Source organism: Hippocampus zosterae, chromosome 4 (genome assembly GCF_025434085.1).
Source record: "Hippocampus zosterae strain Florida chromosome 4, ASM2543408v3, whole genome shotgun sequence".
Lineage (NCBI taxonomy): Eukaryota > Metazoa > Chordata > Actinopteri > Syngnathiformes > Syngnathidae > Hippocampus > Hippocampus zosterae.
In genome coordinates, this window is record NC_067454.1 from 15,824,607 (window position 1) to 15,846,692 (window position 22,086).

General features: G+C 40.4%; 1 protein-coding gene across 4 annotated transcripts in view; it reads left to right on the plus strand.

Moving 5' to 3' along the window:
- zfhx3b (zinc finger homeobox 3b) overlaps positions 1-6,207 on the plus strand; it is a 266,964-nt gene extending 260,757 nt beyond the window's left edge. For all 4 annotated transcript variants that reach the window (XM_052063746.1, XM_052063744.1, XM_052063747.1 and 1 more), the window contains one exon: positions 358-6,207. In XM_052063746.1, coding sequence (XP_051919706.1) covers positions 358-2,093 — 1,736 coding nt within the window. In that variant the 3' untranslated portion in view covers positions 2,094-6,207. The remainder of the gene's footprint in view (positions 1-357) is intronic.
- The last annotated feature ends 15,879 nt before the right edge of the window (positions 6,208-22,086 follow it).

Consider the following 22,086-nt stretch of genomic DNA (forward strand, 5'->3'; position numbering starts at 1 on the left):
TACAAAAATGTCATATTTTAAATTGAACATATTTGTATTCATATTCACATTCAGTAGCATTCAGTTACAGAAGCAGTTGTTGAATCATGCTCTTTTCACATTATACACTACTACATTCTCCTCAAACAAATCTTATATGTGCAACTAATTATAAAGCACGGTAAGGAAATATTTGGTTTTTGTTCAAGAACTGGATAGATGAGACAGAATGGCAAAATTACACGAGCATATATGGGAGTTGAAATTCCTAGCAAATAATTTGTATTTGATTTTTGTCTTTTCGGTGATACTCTCACCATGAAGTCAGTTAATGCCCTCACTGTTGTTCTGTCTTTTTTTTCTACTCCTGAATTGCAGCTTTAACTCCTCCGAAAACTTCAAACCTGCTGAACATGCCTGGTGCCAGCGTTCCCTCGCCAAGCTTGCCCACATCTGGACTGCCCAACAAGCCACCCTCCTCATCATCCCTGTCCACATCAAGCCCAGCACAGACAAGCACATCTGCTTCCCACTCCAGCCCCACCTCAACATCCAACTCCACTTCCTCAAGCACCACGTCCGTCACCCGGCCTGAACACTCCAAAGAGCATGAAGTTGAGAGGTTAAGAGAAAAGGAAAAGCCCAAGGAAAAGACAGAGAAGCCCTCAACCCCGTCATCAACCGGAAGCACCCCTGCCCCTTCGACTTCTGCTGCCAGCGCCAAGAAGGAAAAGCCTGACCCAGCTGTTCCCGCCACCTCTATGCCCACACCCGGTATGGAGTATGTGGTAGATCCTGCCCAGCTTCAAGCTCTGCAGGCTGCCTTGGCTTCAGACCCGACAGCTCTTCTCACGAACCAGTTCCTGCCCTACTTCATGCCTGGCTTTTCTCCCTACTACACCCCACAGATCCCTGGCGCTCTGCAAGGTGGTTACCTGCAACCAATGTATGGAATGGAAAGTCTGTTCCCCTACAACCCTGCATTGTCACAAGCACTGATGGGCCTGTCCCCGGGATCTCTGCTGCAACATTACCAGCAATATCAGCAGAGCTTGCAGGAAGCACTGCAGCAGCAGCAGCGGCAGCTTCAGCAAATCCAACAACCCAAGGCAAGCCAAACCCAAGCACCCTCTAAATCCACGGGGGATCGTAAAGAATCTGCCAAAGATCCGGTGAAAACAGAGGAGCAAAAGGGCAACCACCATCGTGCATCTCCCACCACACCTTGCACCTCCTCCACTCATAATAAAGTATGCACCGAGCAGAATGAGTTGGATGGCAAAGCAGCGGACCTCCATCTAGACCAGTTCATCGTCCCCAAGGCGCAGTATAAACTGGCATGCCGGAAGTGTCAGGCAGTTTTCTCCAAGGAAGAAGCGGCTATTACCCACCTTAAGTCTCACTGTTTATTTGGTCAGTCTGTGGCAAACCTGCAAGAGATGTTGCTGCGTGTCCCCAGTGGCGTTGGCGCAGGGGCTGAAAGTCTCTATGACTGCCTGGCTTGTGACACTACGTTGGATGGGGGAAAAGCGCTCAGTCAACATCTGGAATCAGCTTTGCACAAACACCGAACAATCAAGCGATCAGCCAGAAATGCCAAAGAGCACGCTACTAGTTTATTACCTCACTCTTCAGCCTGCTTCCCCACTCCTAACACATCTACCTCGCAGACCGCCACTCATCCCATCAGCAGCCCCACTCCGCCGCCAACGACATCAGCCACCATGCCAACATCTGCCCTGTCCACCCCTCTTTGCACCTCCTCCTCCAATACACAGCTCAACACCACAGCCGCCAGCAAACCCTGGCCCCAGGGCCCTTTCTCCAGAGCTTTAGTCGGCAAGCCCAATGCCAGTCCCTCCTACGCTTCCTCCCTGTTTCCTCCCGTGTCCTCACCCTCAACGGTTACCTCAAGTTCATTGAGCACCTCAGGAGTTCAGACCTCGATACCAACAGACGTCTTTACTGACGAGTCTGACTCTGACAGCAGTCAGAAGTCGGCAGACAGACTGGGCAGGACGGCAGATGAGCCGCAGCAACCTGGCTTTGTCAAAGACAGTAGTACTTGTAGTAGTAATCTCGCTAGTGTCGGAACAGACTCCATCAGATTGTAAAAGAGCTTTCGGTGATGGACAGTGTTTAAAAAAAAAAAAAAAAGACAAAAATGGGGAAAAAAAACACAAATGGAAAAAACAGAAAAAGCAGCAATGTTAAATACGTTAAAGGTATACAAACCAATTTCAGAAAAAAAGATGTAAAAACTTACTGCAATTCCAAAGCTTGTAACCAAAAATTTTATTGTTAGTGGATTGTTTTCCCATATCAACATGCTGGTTTCCATTTTGTTTTTTTGTTGTTGTTTTTTTTTTTTTGGTTGAACTGAAACACAAGCATATTAATAATATATTAGAAGAGAAAGATTGATGCGGAGGAGTGCTGACAAACGGCTCAAGAAACCCTTTCAAAAAATTCTGAGTAGAGAAGATGTCCTTTTGTTTCGTAATAATTTATATTTAATAGCACAGTCACAAAAAAAGCCAGTATGTACTGTATGGGAGAATAGTCCGGTCCATGTTCTTGCTATTTAAGCATTCAGATACCAATGGCTTACAAAAGTAAAATAATAATGTATTGTCTATTTTATTCTCAGGTCAATGGCTCGCAAATGTTTTCTTCTGTTACACAAATCCATGTTTTTACACGCTAGCTTTCCTCCTCTATTGATTTACCACAACATTTTAATCAGAGTGGAAATTGATATGGCATTTTTCTGGGCATTAAAATGGCAGTTAATTGGCAAAGTTGAACTGTTGAAATAAAGACTAGATGGGAGGACAATTGTTATCCCGTCTTACCAAGGCAGAGTCATTGCAGACATAAAAATGGGCCATGAGTAATTCTGATTTTAAAGTTGGGGGGTTAATTTTCTTTTTAAAAAAACAGCCCTCTGTATTTCTGAACATTTTTATTGTTATGTAGATTGGTGGATTGGAGATGAATCAAAGCAGTACGGTAGCCTGAAAAACATTAGCTCTGTATTGTCCAACTTGAAGACGCTTCATCTGAATTTGTCTTGATCATTCCGATAGATTAGATAATGGGCAGACAATTTATCTAAATGATATTTCTGTCTTATTCACAACCTTCATCTACCCCCCACGCCCCTCCCTGAAAAGGAGGAAACCGTTTTAAGCGTTATTTGAAACCTATAGGTCAGTTGGTACTGCATCAACTGGATGAACAAGTTGTGGGTGAAACATTGAAACTTTTAATTTAATTTTTTTTTTAACCTTCGTGCACTTATTACTGTCTGACTCCCATTTCTCACTCTTTGTGTTCTTATCTTCGCACTTATTTCCCTTGGCTGTCCTGTATTTGTAGATGCGATGCAGGTCCTCTCTTGTCCATGTAGTGTGGCTACACTTTTAATTTTGTTGTCATTCATGAAAATGAAAAAAAAGAATACTAATAATAATTCTCACGCTTTAAGACGAAAAGAAAATCCAAAGACTGAACACTTTTCACCATTGGTGCATAAAGATGAGAAAAGAGGCTTCTTTATACTTGATAATTTGTTGCTGTTTTTAAAGGAAAGAAAACAACATTTTAAAAGATAAAGAAGTACGCATCAGAGTTGCCGTTTTTGTTTCCTCGCAAGCAAACAGGTGGCTTTTTGACGTAAATACCAAAAACCAAAAAGGGCCGTCGTCCGTGCGTTGTGGAGTAGCACCGTTTCAGAGCCATTGCAGTTTGTAAGATAGAGTTATGAATCTTTGTTTGACTTTTGAAACATTCAAATGTCCATTTTTTCCCCCAAGATCATGTATAAAGTCTGGTCATCACAGACATACGTTTTGCTGCTAATGTAGAATTTTGAAAGGAAAAAAAAAAGTAATTAGATGCATGCTCATTTTGCTTTTGGCGAAGCTTTAACGAAAACAAACAATAAACCAATTTTTTGCCTCTCTGCAACACCTTTTTTGTTTCTTGTTGCAAAAACGGAACTTTGAAGACTGTGAATATCCATGTTCCAAAGGACATTTTGATGATTTTTCTTTTTTGGACAGACCAATGTTTTGAAGCCAATGATCTATGACAGTATGTGAAGAACAGTGCATTCCAAATACCACAATGTTGTTGTTTTTTTTTGTTAAGACGCAAGGACTGATCTTTTGTCATTTGAATTATTTTAGGTGTCATGGTCTATTTTCACTCTTTTTTTCTCCACTGTTTGCACATTTTAATTGAAATATCAATTTTGTGCAGGCGTGGAACTCTCCATCCACTCGCGATTGTTGCTTAATTGTTAAGCAAGTAATGGTGGTTACCAAAACGTGTATATAATACATCTGGTACCTTTGTGTCTCCGAGGTTATTGTCCTATTTTTGCCAGTCAACATAAAATTAGTTTCAAAGGCGAATGATAGCTTTTTAAATGAGGTGCGATTGCCCGCCCACCCCTTGCAGGGAAATCCAGCAATGACTTGTCCCACGTGTAAGCAGGGTGCCACTTTTACGCATAGATTACAGGTCTTCAAGAAGGGACATCTTCATTCCAAAGCATTCTTTCTTGTCGCAAGGAGTATTTTTGATTTTTTTTTGGAGATGTCCCTTAGTTCAAATGGCGAGGAGGCTTTCGTGTCCCAAAGAAGTCACCCACTACATCGTATTGCAATGGAAATTGATGTGCATAGGTACCCCCACCCTTTCACTGATAACAAACAAAAATGTATATTTTTTCAACCAAAACCAAGACTTATTTAAATTGGCGAATAACTTCTTTTTGACCAATATTGTACAGCCAATTTATATAGATATATGTATACGCCCCAATAATCTCGAATGCCTTTTGGTGTTGATACCATAGCATGTTGTTAAGATCAAAGATTGACTCTGCAAGCTTGCCACTTCTCAAAAAACCTGTCCCCCCTGAAATTGTGGTATTTTTTTTAAGTTATATTGTCTTCCTCCCTTAAATGTATTTTAATTTCCCTAAAATGTCAAACATGTATTTTCATTTTATTATAATTATTTGTATGTTTTTGTGGTTTCTGTATATTACTTTTCATAAATCATAAATTAACACTAGCTTTGAATTATTCTTTTTTAATTAGGAAAAAATGCAAAGGTATGTCCTGGTCACTTTATTGATTTTTTTTATATAGATATATATATAATTGTTTCAAAGCTGTTTCAAATATATCTTATTTCCAAAGTGTAATCATTTTGGCTCTCTTGTAGAAGAAGTTACAATCCCGACATCAGATTCCCTTAGCATGGCCTGTATATGAATATGAATTAGAATGTGTGTGCGTGCATGTGTTTCATAAGAGCCAATTAATTTCACTCTTTTTTGTGTGTGTGTGTTACGCATCAAAACAAACTGAAACGCAATTCTGATTAATTGAGAAAATCAAATGATCAAAGTGACTGTGATAGCTTTTACTTTGGTTGATCATATGAATGTGGCCAAAGCTTTATGCAGTTAACAAAAAACATTTGTACCCAAACCCCTCTCAAAAAAAAGTGTATATTTTATCAAAATGTTACTGTGGATGTCTGTGTCCACAAAATCGACATTGGGATACTTTGGACATTGAAAAAGCGACAAGGTTACACCGTAGAGGTCATCTTTGCCCACTGTGAAAAGGAGTGTGTACCAGTATACAGATATAGATATATTTAAAACAAAACATCACTCTTTGTTTGTTTCTGATATGAAGAAGGACTGAAGAAAAAAACAAACAAACAACAAACGACAGACTCTGGGAAGCTTTGGAGCTCTTGTCAGGAGGACACGAGAGGCTGTGGGCACACCAAAACTGGGCATGGGAGCCGAGGACAGGCTCCAAAACAGCTTTAAATACCACCACCTTATCCGATTAGTGACAACGAGAATGGACTCTGGAACCGCTGGATGATGTGTGACAAACAGACAGAGAGAGAGAACTGAAACTTGACTCTAGCTGCTCTTTCATCTTTCTTTCTGCCTCTGCTTCTGCCCCTCTGATGGATGTTTCCCAAATTTCAGGACAGGATGGACAGAGACGCTGGCCTCTTTCCCCTCCTCCACGTTGCTACCTGTCTCCCTTTCCCCTCAGCTTGTCTTTGGTAGACAAGTAAAGCTCTCAAGTCACACGGCAGCTCGCCCCTCTCTGTTGGTTATGTGGTCAGAGGAAAAAAAAAAGAGAAAGTAACAGCAGAGAGCGGGGTCGGGTCCTCCACACTGTCTTTTATTGAAAAAGAGGCAGTTGTACACTTAAAGAAAAGCATATTAACCAAAATCAACAACCAAACTAACAACCAAACAACCATTTGCTCCAACGTCAAAGATGAACTGCTACTTGGGGCGATCTGTTCCTTTTGTGACTTCTGGTGCCACAACTTTCTTTTGGTTTATTTTGTTTTTTTAAAACCTTTTAGACTTTTTTTTTGGTTCGTTTCTTTAAATGACTCCTCGTTCGAGCCTCATAAGCATGGCTCCGGGGCTCCAGGCAGCCCAGCTGAGGGTAGAAAAAAAACAGCCTTGCAATGTACAAAAAAGAGCAAGTTAAACCAAAAATGTTGTTCTTGATGTCTTTTCTATACTGTAGTCTTGTTAGCTTTTTTGTTACTGTAATTATATGATGAAGATTTCCTGACTGTACCAAATGACATGGAAACTGACGTACATCCAAACCACATGGAACTTCAGACTTTTAAAGAAACTTTTGTCACAAAACCTTGTTGTCCTAGTTAAGTTGATTGTAGATGTTAATTGAATATACTCCTTTGAAAATATTTCATCAAGTATGTTTCTTGCTCATTGTGATACATTAAAATAAGTATGAGCATAGACTTTTGGGCTTCCGACTCATTCTTCTCTGTTCTGACGGACTCTATTAATAAAAAGATTCACACCTCATAATTATGTTTGTAAAACATTACTTGCATTATTATATGTCTTATCTATCGATCTATCTAGAGAGAAAGGGAGGGAAGTTTGTGTGTGTGTGTGTGTGTGTGTGTGTGTGTGTGTGTGTGTGTGTGTGTGTGTGTGTGTGTGTGTGAGAAAAACAAATGACTAGCAAATCATTTCAAACGTACGTGTAGGTTACTTGCTACAAATGAAGTATATTCCCTAAATGCCACGGGTTATTGACTTGCACGTGTGCGAGTTAAAATAAAAAGCTGGGGAGGAGGTTGGGGTTTTTTTGTTGTTGTTTTTTTTTTTTAGTATTTGGCCCACCCTATATTTAAAAATTAAATATGTTAACATTGTTCATTCGTAGGGCGGCATGGTGTTCGACTGGTTGGCACGATGACCTCATCGTTAAGAGGTGCAGGGTTCGATTCCAACTCCGGCCTTATTATGTGGAATTGGCATGTTCTCTCTGTGCCTGCGTGGGTTTTCTTAGAGTACTCTTGTTTCCTCCAACATTCCAAAAACATGCATGCCAGGCTAATGGGACACTCTAAATTGCCCCTAGGTGTGATGGTGAATGCGAAGAGTTGTTCTTCTCTGTGTGCCCTGCAATTGGCTGGCAACAGGTTCAGTGTGTACCCAGCCTACTGCTAGACAGCTGGAATAGGCTTCCAGCATGCCCCGCAACCCTTGTGAGGATGAGCAGATCAGAAAATTGTTGGATGGATTTTCATTCATAATTGTGTGGTTGTCAGTGCATGATGTACGTTTCACATTTTTTACCAAAATGCCACAGGCTATTGACTTCCGCATGCCATTATAGGGGGAGTGGAGGGGGGTAACGTAAATGTTTTCTGATTAAACCAATACCAATACATTCGAAAATTAAGAAAGTAAACATTCTTTATTCTTGTTTTAATGGCTTTCTCATGGCTGCAGTGTATGATTTGTTTGGCATCTTGCCCATATTATGTGTACTGGTAACTAAATACCCTGCGGCATCATAGGAAAATGTTATGTTAGTAGCATTTATTCTACAAGTAAGCTGAAACATTGGTTTGAGTACAAGTACCTTTTACGTTCGAACAATTTTGTGCATACGTTCACCCGTATTTGTCAGTGAAAACTTTTTTATGACACATATTGTCAGCTGCACGCTGACGAAACCGCATGTACGTGATAACATCACTGTTTAGCACATTTCAATTAAAAAAACGGGGTGTGGTGCCTCGCCTGCTCATGTGTAAACAGAGGAGCGATTAACGTTCTCATGATTGTGACATTACTTGTTATAGTGCATGAAAGCATTAAGTTAAAGGTAGAAATAGACTCGTTAAGAAAGAGACCCTGGAACTGACGATTAACTATCTTTTGATTACAAAAATTCGCTGGTGTCCGGATCCAATGACGACATTCGCTATGAGGGGAAGTCCATCTTGGGTTTGATTTCATGCTGGGTTCATATTATGGTGTGCTTCGACTTTTATTGTTTGCTCTGTCCATTTATTTGAACAATTTGTGAAGTGATGTAGGATGCGAGTAACTCCGGGTTACAATATTATCAGGCAACTCGTTCCCGATAAGTGCTAGCATATCGTTGGCTAAAGTTTCCTTAGTTAAGATACACATCTACTATACACTTTGAACTTATTTTGATGAACTCGGACCACAATTTTAACCTCTGGGCAGAAATGAGAAGATCTAAAGGAGGGTATTTTTTTGAAAAATCTAAAAACTCACAATCACAATTTTTGTAAATAACTCAAAAGTAAAACATACGCCTGGTTTTGTGATATTTGTGTGTGTGTAACAGAGTGAAACAAACTAATAAATTATCGCGGAAGTGACGCAAGAGCCAAAATTGTGGCACCTGCTTTCCGCCGTGACGTCAGTCAGAACGACGAGGAATGCAGTGGTGAGTTTGATCTCGTTGCTGAACAGTTCTAAATAATTTCAATTTGTTTATCTTTTACTGCTGTGTGGTGTGCTCAAGTATTTCTCCTTAATTGTGAGTCCACATTTTTTTCTGTGTTGTTGTTAAAGTGGCGTTTTTTCTTTTTTTTTTGTCGACTAAAACGTATTACGTGTGGAATTGATTGGCAAACGCTCGTTTGTTACGCAGAAAATTGTGCAGGACTGAATGCGTCTTCACCATTGTTCCCGTCATACCGTGTTGCAGGTATTGTATTTATTTTGTTACTTTTGCTGTATCTTGTGTTTCATGTTGTTATTTTTCATTCATTCAACTGTATTTTTAGTGCAGTTAATTGTAGACGACAATGGATGGAGAATGGTTGTGTTATTTTTCTCCTTTGCTATGTGTAGTTGCAAAAATTGATTAGTCGGAATCATATAATTTCTACCAGAATGCTTTAGTTAAAATACTACACGATCACACACACACACACACACACACACACACACACACACACACACACACACACACACACACACACACACACACGCACACACACACACACACACACACACACACACACACACACACACACGTATATTTTGTTTTCGTTTAAGAGAAGGAACAACATTTTGTTTGTCGGGCGGAGCTATGAGGAATGCAGAGTGGTAGTTGTCCGGAACTGTATGTGGCTTCACCTTTGCTCCTGCCATACTGTGTTGCAGTGTTGGAATAAAAAGAACATCTGTAATCCACCTGAGTGTCAGTGATGTATTGAACTGACAGCGATATAGAGCTCAAGCTGCCACACTCAGTATCGGCCCAACACCCACGTCCACACACACACACACACACACACACATACATCACATCACTTTCTTTACAAGTCATTGGTTTGTTTGCATTTTCTTTGCCTGCCTACATTGTGTCCACGAAACATAACGAAATATCTGGTCAACAAACATAAAAAAAAACATTGCTAGACTGATTATTTAATGTAATCAAAGCAGATTACAACAGGGCACACATATCTTATATGCACCATATTTATAGAGTAAAAGACTCAACAGATAATTTATAATAAATATGTGAAAACAGATTGATAGAGGGGGTTTTAAGGGAACTTAAACCTCCCAAGAAGAGTCCATCCTTTCTTAAGCAACAGGCGAGAGTCACTGGCCATGTTGAGCCAATTAACACACAAGGGCACATCCCGAATGAATTAAAAAGACCCTAATGTGATCTGTGTGAAAAGCAAGGCCATTTGCTTCAGAGGCCAGGACCAGATGGCACTCACACTGTGATAGTGCATTGAAACAGGCCAGACCAAGTCACGCAGTGTGAAATTGGGTTAGCGCCTTGGCCTAACACAGGCCTTGGGCAGTGTGAGGAGAATAGCCTACCTCAGTAATACTTGTCCCCATATTTAATTATAATTCTCAATGTGTCTCAGTACGTCATTCATTGTAAGTGAGCGATGGGGCGTATGGCTTTTACTTTTCAGCTGTCTTTTCTTTAACCAGTCAATTTCTGACATATTCCCAAAACACAGTGAAATACCATGTACAGTATGTCTTTTGAGGGGTAAAAGGCAAGCATGGCTATTTTGGATGGACTGACTCTGCTTTGGCATTCTAAACCACGATGTATAAATGTGTGCGTGTGGCGCATTGTTATGTGTTTCATTATCTCTATAGAATAGAGATCGACGAGTTGATCACATTTGTCCTGCCTTTGTTTATCGTAGTTGCTTGTTATTGCATACTTGGCCAAAAAAGGTGATTCTGATTCTGACAAGTGGCATAAAATGGATAAATGGACGGAGGTCCACCACTGTTCTGTTTTGTAGACACAATTTTGCAAGGCAATAAGTTCAAGTTCAGCACAGTAGTAGTTTTTTAGACACTGGTTCGCAAGTAGGCCTATGTGAACGTTTTTATTTTGTGGGTTGTTTTAGTGGGCTTCTCAGAGGCTGCACAAATAACGTCGGCTGTGTCTGTTTCGTTATGCTGTACACTGTAAACTGTCACATTCGATTGGTGTAGTCTTTGATCCCTCATCAAGGACAATCATTAAATAAATATGCTAATTGGCTGGCTTGCTTCAGAAAGACGGCAGTTAGTGATTTCCCTCACCAAAACAAGTGTAAACCTTCCCATGTTCTACCTTGAGCCGCCCCACGGCACAGTAAATGTAAAAGAAAATCATTTCAACTTAAAAATAATTATCCAAACAAAACTTTTCAGTGGGAAAAGCGGCAGGGAAAATGTGCCAGTGTCTTCCAGTCGGGGGGGTGTTGAATCTGATAAAACCAGTTGCCGTGTCCACACAAGACAGAAGTTCAAAGTTGGCTGATTTGCTGTGAATTGTGACCTAGGCTTTTGCATAGCAAGTGATCCCCACAAGTCAGGGCATCGAATGGAGATGTCCGTGAAGGACAGAGATCAAGAGTAAATGGCTTGAGCAACAACGTAATGTGGCGGATAAATAAAAAGCAATGATGACGAGTTGATCACATTTCTACACTGAAAAAAAAGCAAGCATTTAGCTTATAAATATCAGCATGTATTGTATTGTATTGTATTTTAAAAAAACATTGTTAGTCCGCAGTTCTGCTGTGGGACTGAGTGGCAGGTAAACACCCTTCACTCCAGGATCCATGCTGGGAAGGTGTGCAGCCTAGCTTAGCAGGCTGTGGGCTGTGCCGCAGCGTTTCCCGTCTCTTCAACACAGGATCAAGTGTCACCATTTTTGCAGCGCCTTCTGGTTCTGTTTAACAGGAAATGAGGTCCATCAGAAGAAGTCCGACCAAAACTGAGTCGAATGGACCCTGACAGGCAGGAATATTAGCCTGTGATGGCAGTCGATAATTGAATGATCAGACCCCCCCCCCCCAACCCCCTCCATCACTCATAATGAAGAGAATATGTGCAGGGAATGTGTTTGTCCTTCTATATCCTTTACCTGCCCCTTGTCTCGTTTTCCCCACTTTTAGCCCTTAATAAATCATGTGGCAGAGCAGAAATAAGGGAGAATTTTCCTCAACTTCAAAGTGCCTTTCGTGTCATTTTTGTAACCTCAATGTGATGATGCATTGAAAAGGCTTCTAGTGCGCAATGCTCGAGAATGTGTTCCCCTTGAAACAACGTTGCACTGACAGTGTTGTGAGAGTGTGAGTGCAAGTACATGAGAGATCAATTATTACAATACAATACAATACAATACATTCTGATTTATATAGCGCTTTCACAACAGCGGCAGCTGTAACAAAGCGCTTTACAAAACAGTTAACATAAAGTAAAATAATAAACACAACACACAACATAAAACACAAACAGTCGTGCAGTCCTAACCACTTTTCCGTCACACGCTTTGTTGTTTGAAGCGGTTTGAGATGAAAGAGGAGAGAATCAAAGTGTCCTTTAACCAGTGGATCAGAGACGTCATGCTCAAAATGAGCACACGTCGGCTACAAGCTACACCTCATTTTGCTCTCGTATGCAAAATGATAATGGGTGTACCATGTCCGAGCCGAACCATCAGGTGGTGTATCCTTTCTCCGTAAATGTGTTCCACAGATTGTCTGAGAATAGTCTGGTAAATCCCTTTGGATGTTAAAGCTGAAGGGAAAGAATTTGGCTTCTCCTTGATCTGTCTTCAAATGTCCCTCAGTGGACATGATTTAAGAGTAATAAAACAGCAGAAAGGGATGGTGGGGGATCAACATGATGTCACTTTACACATATGAACACCACTTTCATATAGGGAGATGTTTAAAAAATTAAAATTTGTCTTGGTTTTCCTGTGTGCCTCTTGTGTTTGTGCCACAAAAAAGCCTATATTGAGACCATGGCTGAGGAAGGGCGTTGTTATTAGGGAGGCGAGAAGCCCAACTCGGAGGTGCAGCATCATATTTCACATAGGATGTGAACTCTGGGACGGATTCTTAATACAATAAGTGCTTTGAGACTTGTTCGTATATTGATATTTCTCTGTCTCTCTTTTTTTTTTTAAAGGCTTTTTGTGTTTTTCAAAAACCTAACCAAAATCACTTGTAGTGTGTTGCTGCTGGAATGCCTGTCAGCCTGCATGGGCCCATGACCCTGAGCTGGCTGCTATAATGATTGGAAGATGAAAGAGCCAGACCCATTCCCAGGCTGCCCTGTTAGGGGGTGCAAGCCTGTGAAATGGAGAGATAATAGAGACCAGGTGGACTGTGGATGCCTGAGACACTCCTCAGTCATTCAGAGAGTTCCTCACAGTGAGAAGGAGGGCAAACCAGTAACAAGAGTGTGATTCCTGTAACCTGCGGTGGGCTTTAGATCCATTTCCATGACATCTTTTTTTAAGTGAAAAGGTATTAAATTGGTGTTTTGTCCAATGGAACTGGCTTTTTGGGAGTCCAAATGCAAACATTGTTTTAAACCTGGTCCCAGAGTTAATACATGTGAAAACTCTGCCCTTGTGGTTCTCTGTGTCAATTGAACGCATGCACATGCACACACATCTTTCATGAGATGATGGCGCAGTAGGCCCAGTTCTTACGTGTCAGTGACTACGTTTAAATGCAGTCGTTAACCTTTTGAGTATTGCCTATACTCCGATGTTGAAAGGTCACGTAAACGTGCACTAAAAACCAGAATACGCTGACATTTGAATTTTTAAAAAAACCTTTTCTAACCCAAATATTTAGCCATACAAAGAATGCCTCCATTGGAAAGGAAATTCATTATCCCGATTGGTTATCCCGAGTGTGTCAAAAAACATAATTTTGACTTTAACCTGAATATTGACTACCGTATTTTACGGACTACAAGTCGTTTTTTTTCATAGTTTGGCCGGTGGCGTGACTTATACTCTGGGGCAATTTATGCGTGAAACTATTAATGCGTTGTTATATAATTTCACATTATTTTCACATGAAACTGCAAGAGGGCGCTCTAGGCCTGTGTTGATAAGTCGACAATGAGTCTGATGTAAGCGACGTAAAAGAGGAAGTGCCGTATCTTCTACCTCCAGAGTTGGCGGAGTTGTTTAAAACTGACACAGAGGATGAAGATTTCATTGGATTTAGTGATTTGGAGTGACACTGATGGCTTTTTTTCCTTTAGAATGCATTTTATGGCTGGTGCGACCAATACTCCGGAGCGGAGTACACATACCGGAAAATACGGTATGTGTAAACATCGTCAGTATATGGATGTTTGATCGTAGGACATTGATGTGAAGTTTCACCCCTAGCATTCACATCACCTGTCATAGTGTATTGAAAGCAATTGTCCCTGTTGCTAGGCAGCAAGCTTTTCACGCACTCGCACGCACACACACACACACACACACACACACACACACACACATTAAGGTGTGAATGGGCTGAGCAAATATCCCTCCGTCACCGTGTTATGTGCTGAGAGCAAAGGCAGCTTGGCGATTGCTGTTCCAGTTGTTGTTGTTGTTGTTGAGCGACCTCCAGCTGGGTCCCAAAGCGACTCCTAAAGCCGCAGCGACCCGGTTACCTGCAGACCCAGTTGTCAGCCGTTGAATGTGAACTGTTCGTAACCCACAGGCATGCCCAACACAGCTCGGCGGTCGTTCCCGAGTTGGGCTGCTGTCCCAGTGTGGCACTTTGTAAAATAACCTAATAAAAATGGTATTGTTTGTTTCATCGAAGACGCTAAAATGGTCATTTCAAGTGAATGTGAGAAGTTGTCTACATGTGACCTGAGATTGTCTGGCAACCAATCCAGAACAGTACCCTGCCATTTGCCCAAAGTCAACTGGGATGGGCTCCAGTTTGCCTGGAAAAAAATAATGATGAGATAAAAAAATATATATATTGAGTCTGTCTTGAGAATGACCATTAAGCTCAAAGTGCGCATGGGTATGTCTTGGTTTGCCTAGCAACAAGACTGTCCATCCAAGCACATTTTAACCGTCGTATCTGCCATTAATTTAAAGTAGAGAAAGTAAAGCAAAGGTCAGGCGGACTGACTGCTAAAAGTGTTTCTAATTGGAACAGACAGGCTCGCATAGCTCTGCTGTAATTGCTATCTAATTAGCGGGTAGATAGCAGATTCCAGCATGCCATTTAACATCAACAATTTAACCCTTAAGAGGAACACTCTGAGAATATATTCCAAACAATTCCTTTGGGGGAAACACTTGGTCCCATTTTCCCCCTGGTTGGAAGCTCAGTAAATCAAATGGATTGAGCCTCAGATGAGGAAGTGCTTTTCAAGTGAGGAAAAGTCCCACTTAACGCCTTATCTCCAAGAGCCTTTACATATTAAACATTGATTACATACAAATAGCAGTGACTGTCTTATCATCATTGTCCATTGTCTTCTTCAGATTATCCTATAATTAAACCGAACAGGGTTCTACTGAGGGCTTTTTGTCAAGTGAGTGAATTGCTCATTATTCTCGCTGAATGTGGGCTAATGAAAGTGGTGACATTATGAACAAGCATGCAAGTGAGTACATGCGAATAATGCAGGCAGTGTTTCACTTGGAGTAATTATACAAGTTGGGTTTCAAAGACAAAAGACTACACACGCACGAGCTGGACACTTCATTAGGTACATCAATCAGATGTGTTCCGCAAGGGCATTACCACTGACATTAAACATGATTAAAACAATCAGTGGAATAAAAATTAATCCTAAAGAATGATATAGCGGTTCTTAGGAATGCATGTTTCATTCATTGTGGTATCACGCTGGTAACTTGAAACATTTAATATCATCTTTGTCGATTGAAATGAATGGAAACTAAGGAAACTAACTAAGACACTCTTAAAACAGTTGAGTCAAAAATAATCCTATACTGGTCAAATTGTGTTTAAAAAAATCCCATATTGGTAGTTCTTATACAAAATAACCTCCCTTAATTGTTACAAGATCAACATGTGTGAAACTTTTTCCTGCAATGTAGTTGTACAGCACTAAGTTAATGATTATGATAAGATCCGAGCACCGGGTGACAAACACAAAACCCCCCAAAACAAAATAAAAACGAATACAGCAGGTCAGCATAGAGGAGTAAGCCTGAGGTGTGCATCCATCCAGCCAAGCTGATGCAGTACTTAAAACAAAAAACAAAATATCACGTCACAGCTAATGACAAACACACCACATCAATTATTTCTTTCTCCTCAACTTTTTGTTGAATCGTATACACCTAAACCCACACAATAGTAGTTCTTCAGTCAAGCCGCAGATGAGTCTGCTTAATGTCTGTTTTTCTCCAATTGTGACTCATATGCAATTAAAGTGAGGCATTCACTGCCTGGAGCCTGTGCCCACCCCCCATCAGCACACCCCCAATCTTTGTTCAGCTTCTCTATCATCCTCACTGTCTTCCTCATGCACACATGGCACTTTCAACATATCAGGCCAAGGTCACGAAACATCCACTGAGGATGGTTGCCTCTTTCTGCAGCACTAAATTAATGTTGCAATTAGCAACCTTGTGATGAATGCTGAGCAGTCGTCCCACACTGTTCCTCTTCCTGTGATATATTAATTTTTGACCAAAACATCCCCTCTTGACGACCCTAACAAGGTATGATGTATTAAATCTTGGCTGTTGCTATGGCGACAGCAGCCCCCTCTTACTTGTCATTAAAGCCACAAACAAGCGGTGGTAGCTAATGTCATTGCAGTCAACATGGAGAGTGATGCGAAATACAGGCTGTGTAGGATGTGTTTTTATATTATGCGCAACATTCACATCTAATTATATCTTTTATATATATATATAATCTTTTTGTGTGTGTGTGTGTGTGTGTGTGTGTATGAACGTGAAAGAAGCAACAGAGTAAAATAATTAAACTAATAATAACTACTTCCAAGTGGTTTATGAAAAACGCTGGGTCAAAACATCTGTTGTCCAACTGCGGTTGACTGCTGAGTTTGAGTTATTGACTTTCATCTGGCATGTTCTACTACAGGAACTTTATTTTGGTCTTACTATATACACTTCCCCTTGTGTACATTTTGCATGTTACACAAAATATTTCTGTTTTATTTGATTGTATTTAATATGCCAAAATCCCCAATATGCTAACTGTGGTTTAGATCAAGAGGACTGTTGGCTTCATTTCTTCACTAAATTATCCATTTGTTGTTTCTTCTCTACGAGCTGCTCAACTGAGATCACATGCACAGGCAATGAAAAGTGACAAGAAATTGACTAAAGCATTGGGAATCAATGAGAAGTAAATGTGTTTCCTAAGTACAAGTGAGCAGCTGATGTCTGCCTGTGGTCTATGTCCTCTTCTTCATTTCGATTGGCCTCTTTTTTTTCCCCCTTCCCCGTTTCACATTTTTCCACTCTGTATTGTATTATCACATCTGCTGAGCCACTACACAGATGTAATAATCATAAAAAAAATATATAGCTTCTCTTATAAAACTGTTCATTACTTAAATCGTTAGTTAGATCAATCTACACCATATTTCCTTTCATTTTCTGTTAAAATGTCCAAGCTCTGCTTTTTTTTTTCTTTGTGGTTCCAAATACGAACGAAAAAGTATGCGAATCAACATAATTTTGTCATAAAATTTGATCTCAACGTCATCTGAGTCACAATAGTAAAACACTGCTTTAATGGAAACCACACAAACACATTTCCATAAAACTCATAAAACTCTCGTGAATCGCTCTATTGAGGTCTTGCCACAGCATGTCGGCTTGTGAGCTCAGGACTCGGGCAGGGCCAACCCAAAAGACGGACTTTCTATTGTTAAAGGCATTCTGTTGTTGATTTACTTTTGTCCTTTGGGCTAATGTCCTGTTCCATAATACATCCTATGTTTATCTTCAGTTCTTACGCAGATTATGTTAACTTCCGCTTTAAAAAGTGGCTCATTTTCTGTTGATAATGGCTAACCATCCAGGCCCTGAAGAAACAAAGCCTTCCCAGAACATTATGCCAATCCACCATACTACAGTTGGTTTAAATGGTGCTGATTATTTTATTTCTCTGCACAGTGTTTGTGTTCCTTCCAAATAACTGAACATTGGTTTTATCACAATGTTTTACAATTATAGCCCTGTGGAACAGCTCTTTTGCAAACATCAAACTTTAAACAACTTTTTTTTGTTTGTACAAAAGTGGCTTCTTGTTTGTTATCCTTCTGTCATTTTGTCTATGGTTTAATCATGGTAGATTTTTCAGCAGATATGTTAGGATGCAATCGAGATTTCAATAACTCTTCAGCCGACATTACAGGATTCTTCTTGACCTCATAAGCATTCTGCACTGTGCTCTTCCAGTCATCTTTACGGGATGGAGATATAAAGGAAGATACGCAAGAGTGCTGAACATTCTCTGGGTAAATGTATATGTCTTATGAACATCAAGGCTCTTAGAGATTATTGTGATCCTTTCCGGGTTCATGCAAATTAACAATTCTTAATTGTAGATATTCTGAGAGCTATTTCGTATGAGGGGCATGGTTTTCACAGGATAATGCTTCTTCGGGATACTTTTTATGGGGGCATAGCAGCTTTTACCAACTCCTCCAATCTCATAATATTAATTGGATTCTTGGTGGATTGACCTCTGATTCCGATGAGATTATCTAGTACTGTAAAAGGATACTGCGGTAGATGAAGACATTACTCTTGGACCTTTGTACCTCGGGTGGGCCTTAGGTCTTCAATTAGGCCTCTCCACGTCACCCTGTCCTGACCCATCTCCTCCGACCCATTTACAGAACCTCTTGTTTGGTTGATCTCCTTCAAGTTGTTTTGGATCCTCTCTACTTCCACTTTTTTGTGGATTCCATTTTTGTGCCAGATGCACGATGTTTATTGTTGGTTTCATAAGTGCATTTTCTATCTCTACTATTGACTGTTGATTTGAGCTTCCCAGAGCTTTTGTTTTCTCCAAAAGTTCGATATTGGTAACTTTCCCAAACCATGTGTCTGATCCCTCTCCGTGATTTGTCAAGAAGTGTTCAAAGTTGTTTTTTTTTTTCTCTTTTGGTAAGCGGAACACCATCATCGCAACGGCATAGAGTATTTCTTTATGAATGGAAAAACGGCTGCAGGTCAACACGGAGGCCCGCATGAGGAAATCAAAGTGACTTTTCTCCAAGTAGTTTTTATTTTGTGATTTTCTTATTATATAATATTGATTTATTATTATACTGTATGCAGTATGTTATTTTTACTATAGAGCCATTATCTGGATACAACATGAATTTATCAAAGCCATTACACATATAAAGCATGTATGTAAACAAAGAAATATATTCCATAGTTTTTTCTGTCTGTCTCCTGCGGCCTAGACACACACGCACACGCGCGCACACACTCCCCCATGCCTCTTACAGACTGATGAGGGTAGGACCAGGCAGGGGTTAAACCCATCGCACCATAAAAAAAAGGAGCTGTTCATAAAATGGAGGAATAAGAAGCAGAAATAATATTTCAAGTATGATTAGTTCATCCGCGGGGCACCTTGTGCGATTGAGAAAGGGGGTGAAAGTGGGAGGGGTTATTGTGCACGGCAAGCAGTAAATTATATCTAGCCTTTGAATGATTCCTGCAGATCCTATTACGACAGTGAGGGGGATTGGTGGGGCCAAGGAAGGGGGGAATGAGGATGTGGGGAGAGAGAAAAGCAGCAGAACGAATCGGATGAATTTTGTTTCCAGCTGTCCGAGTGATGGGGGGCATGAGCGGAGGACAGACGAGTGCATCGAATAGATATTAAGACAACCATTTGTTCTCTTCTGCATAACCTTAATGTATCTATACAAGCACGGCGTCAGTGAATGACATCATTCATTTATCACATCACCTTTAATACTGAATCAGTAAGCTACAAAGTCTTATTACCACCTCTTCCACCCACAAAATTAGACACTTTATATCACAGCAATGACAACAGTGTAAATCATTCATAATTTATGCTGCCGCTATACCGCCAATAGAAATAACAATAATAAGATGTGTGATTAAAATCACCTTTTGCAGAGCTGTGGCGACACACAATTTAGCCTGTAGCAGGTGGTTAAACATGTCACACTTAAAATGTATTGACACAAGTGTTGACACCCAACACTTGGGTGTCAACGCAAACAGGCATGCCAGTAATCACCTGTTTATCTGCATCACATTGCAGTCTTGCTCCCTTCCGAAGGAAAACAACATCTTGGAAAATTATCTCTTGGAGCCCACTGACGGTAAATACGAGACACCACTACTCAAGCTGAATGCTTCTGTCGCATGCAGGTCCTGTTCTTTTAACGCAATGGGTCCATTCAAGTTTATCTCATAAAATGTCCCTCATTTTGGCCATCATGCTCAGAACCAAGCTGTTTAATTTAGTGTCTAAAAATGAGGTCATTAATTTAATCTTGTTTGTGCCAAACTCGATTGGAGGGTGGAACGAGTGCCAAAACTGAGACAAGAGCGTCTGGACATTTAATGCGGAACATTAATAATCACACGAGAGGCGGCGGGGGGGGGGGGGGGGGGTGTTAAAAAAGAACACATTTTGCACCCAGCTTCCACCATTAATTGCACTTTTAAGTTTCTCTATAATGGATTCCGACATCTCAAGTCACCAAAATCCATCATTCTGAAGGGTATTATTCCTCAATTAACCTGTCAACCCCCACCAAGGCCCTCACGATGACTTTCTGACGAGACTTGGAAAGAAATGACAAATTCTAATTACTTTTAAATATAAAGTAGATTGAAAATCCCGTCTTATTCCAAACACTTGTACCAAGTCATATAAACATTAAATTCTGCCTGAAACATAGCTGGTGATGATAAGCAATTTGAGGTGCATCCAAGGTCACTTTCCCCTCATCTAATGGCAGGTCCGTCTTGTCTGGCCTGAGAAGCAGCACCACTCCACCAGGTAATCACATTCATAATCGTGTTGTGCTTTGACTGTAGTATCACTTTAATTCTTCAACAGTGGCTGAAGGGAAAATGCCTTACATTGCTATTTAGGAATTACACTCGTTGGATGCAGTGGTGTGGCAGTGAATTTTGCGATTTATTTATTTCCCCCCCACAAACCGGCCAATCTATTTCGAACGGTTGGATGCCTGTCGACGGCCGCCATGTTTACTCCTCTTTTGGATGAAAGGCCTTTCTGTTCCATCGTAGATTTCATGGCATAGAAATTCGTTTGTACACATCTCCTCACTGATATATTTTGAGCAAAGAGATCCCTGGAGTTAATGAACATAGTACAGGTAATATTAGGGGTGTGACAATGTTTTTTCCCGATGTATGTATTGATATAAGCCCCAATGATTCGACAGAAAACAATATGTCACTTTTTTTGAATGATACTATTTGATACAAGATAGGTAATTTTGTTACATTATTTCAACAACGACTTTTCTGTAAATATGCCTATACTAATTAAACGTGTCATCCAGTTCAGGGTGTACCCCGCCTAGTGCCCGAAGTCTTCTCCAGCACGCCTGCGACCCGTGTGAGCTTAAGCGGATTAGAAAATGGATGGATGGAACAGTAAACCATTTTGCCAAAGGCTTGCATATTCTTTTTCAAAAATATTACCTGATCTACATGGTCTGGCAGCAAGACACTTCTCTCCGTGTGCTGCAATAAGTAATACTTTAAACACGAGGAGATTTATGATTGAGTTTTAGAATAAATAAGGCAGCAACACATTTTTGGTCTGTGCCAATTACCTTGCATGGCAGTCGCCGCTGCTGATTCATGACAGGTTTGCTGGTGATGAAGCTACGGTGACGGGCGAGACACATCAACAGATAGTTGTGTTCCCGTTATATATTTGATCGACATTTGCAAAGATGGTACACTTGACACAATATTGTATCTCATCAAGACAATCTCGTTTCATGCAAAATCCAAAGTGTTTCCATAGAAATGTACGCATTACTTCATCTTAAAAATCTCCTCCTTCCTTGCCGCCATGATCTATGGTGATCTATTATTATCTAAGTTACGTGCTTAATGTAAGATATTCTGCGTTGACCAGAGGTGACATGCACGTGCGAAAAACAAATCCCGTACAGGTTTGGAAAAAAATAACATTCAAACATGAATACAAAATTAAAGGAGTTTGGGAATTGTGAGTATAACGTCGTTTTGTGAATTATAAATATATGAATATAAAGTATCATGAGGTTAACTGAACCCCCCCCCAAAAAAAAAATAGGAAATTAAAATTAAGTTTTTAGAAGATATTTAAAAGAAGACAAAGGTGTTGCCTGTCTGAGGTCTTAATATGTTAAGTTTAATTCATGTTGTCGTCGGTGTCAAA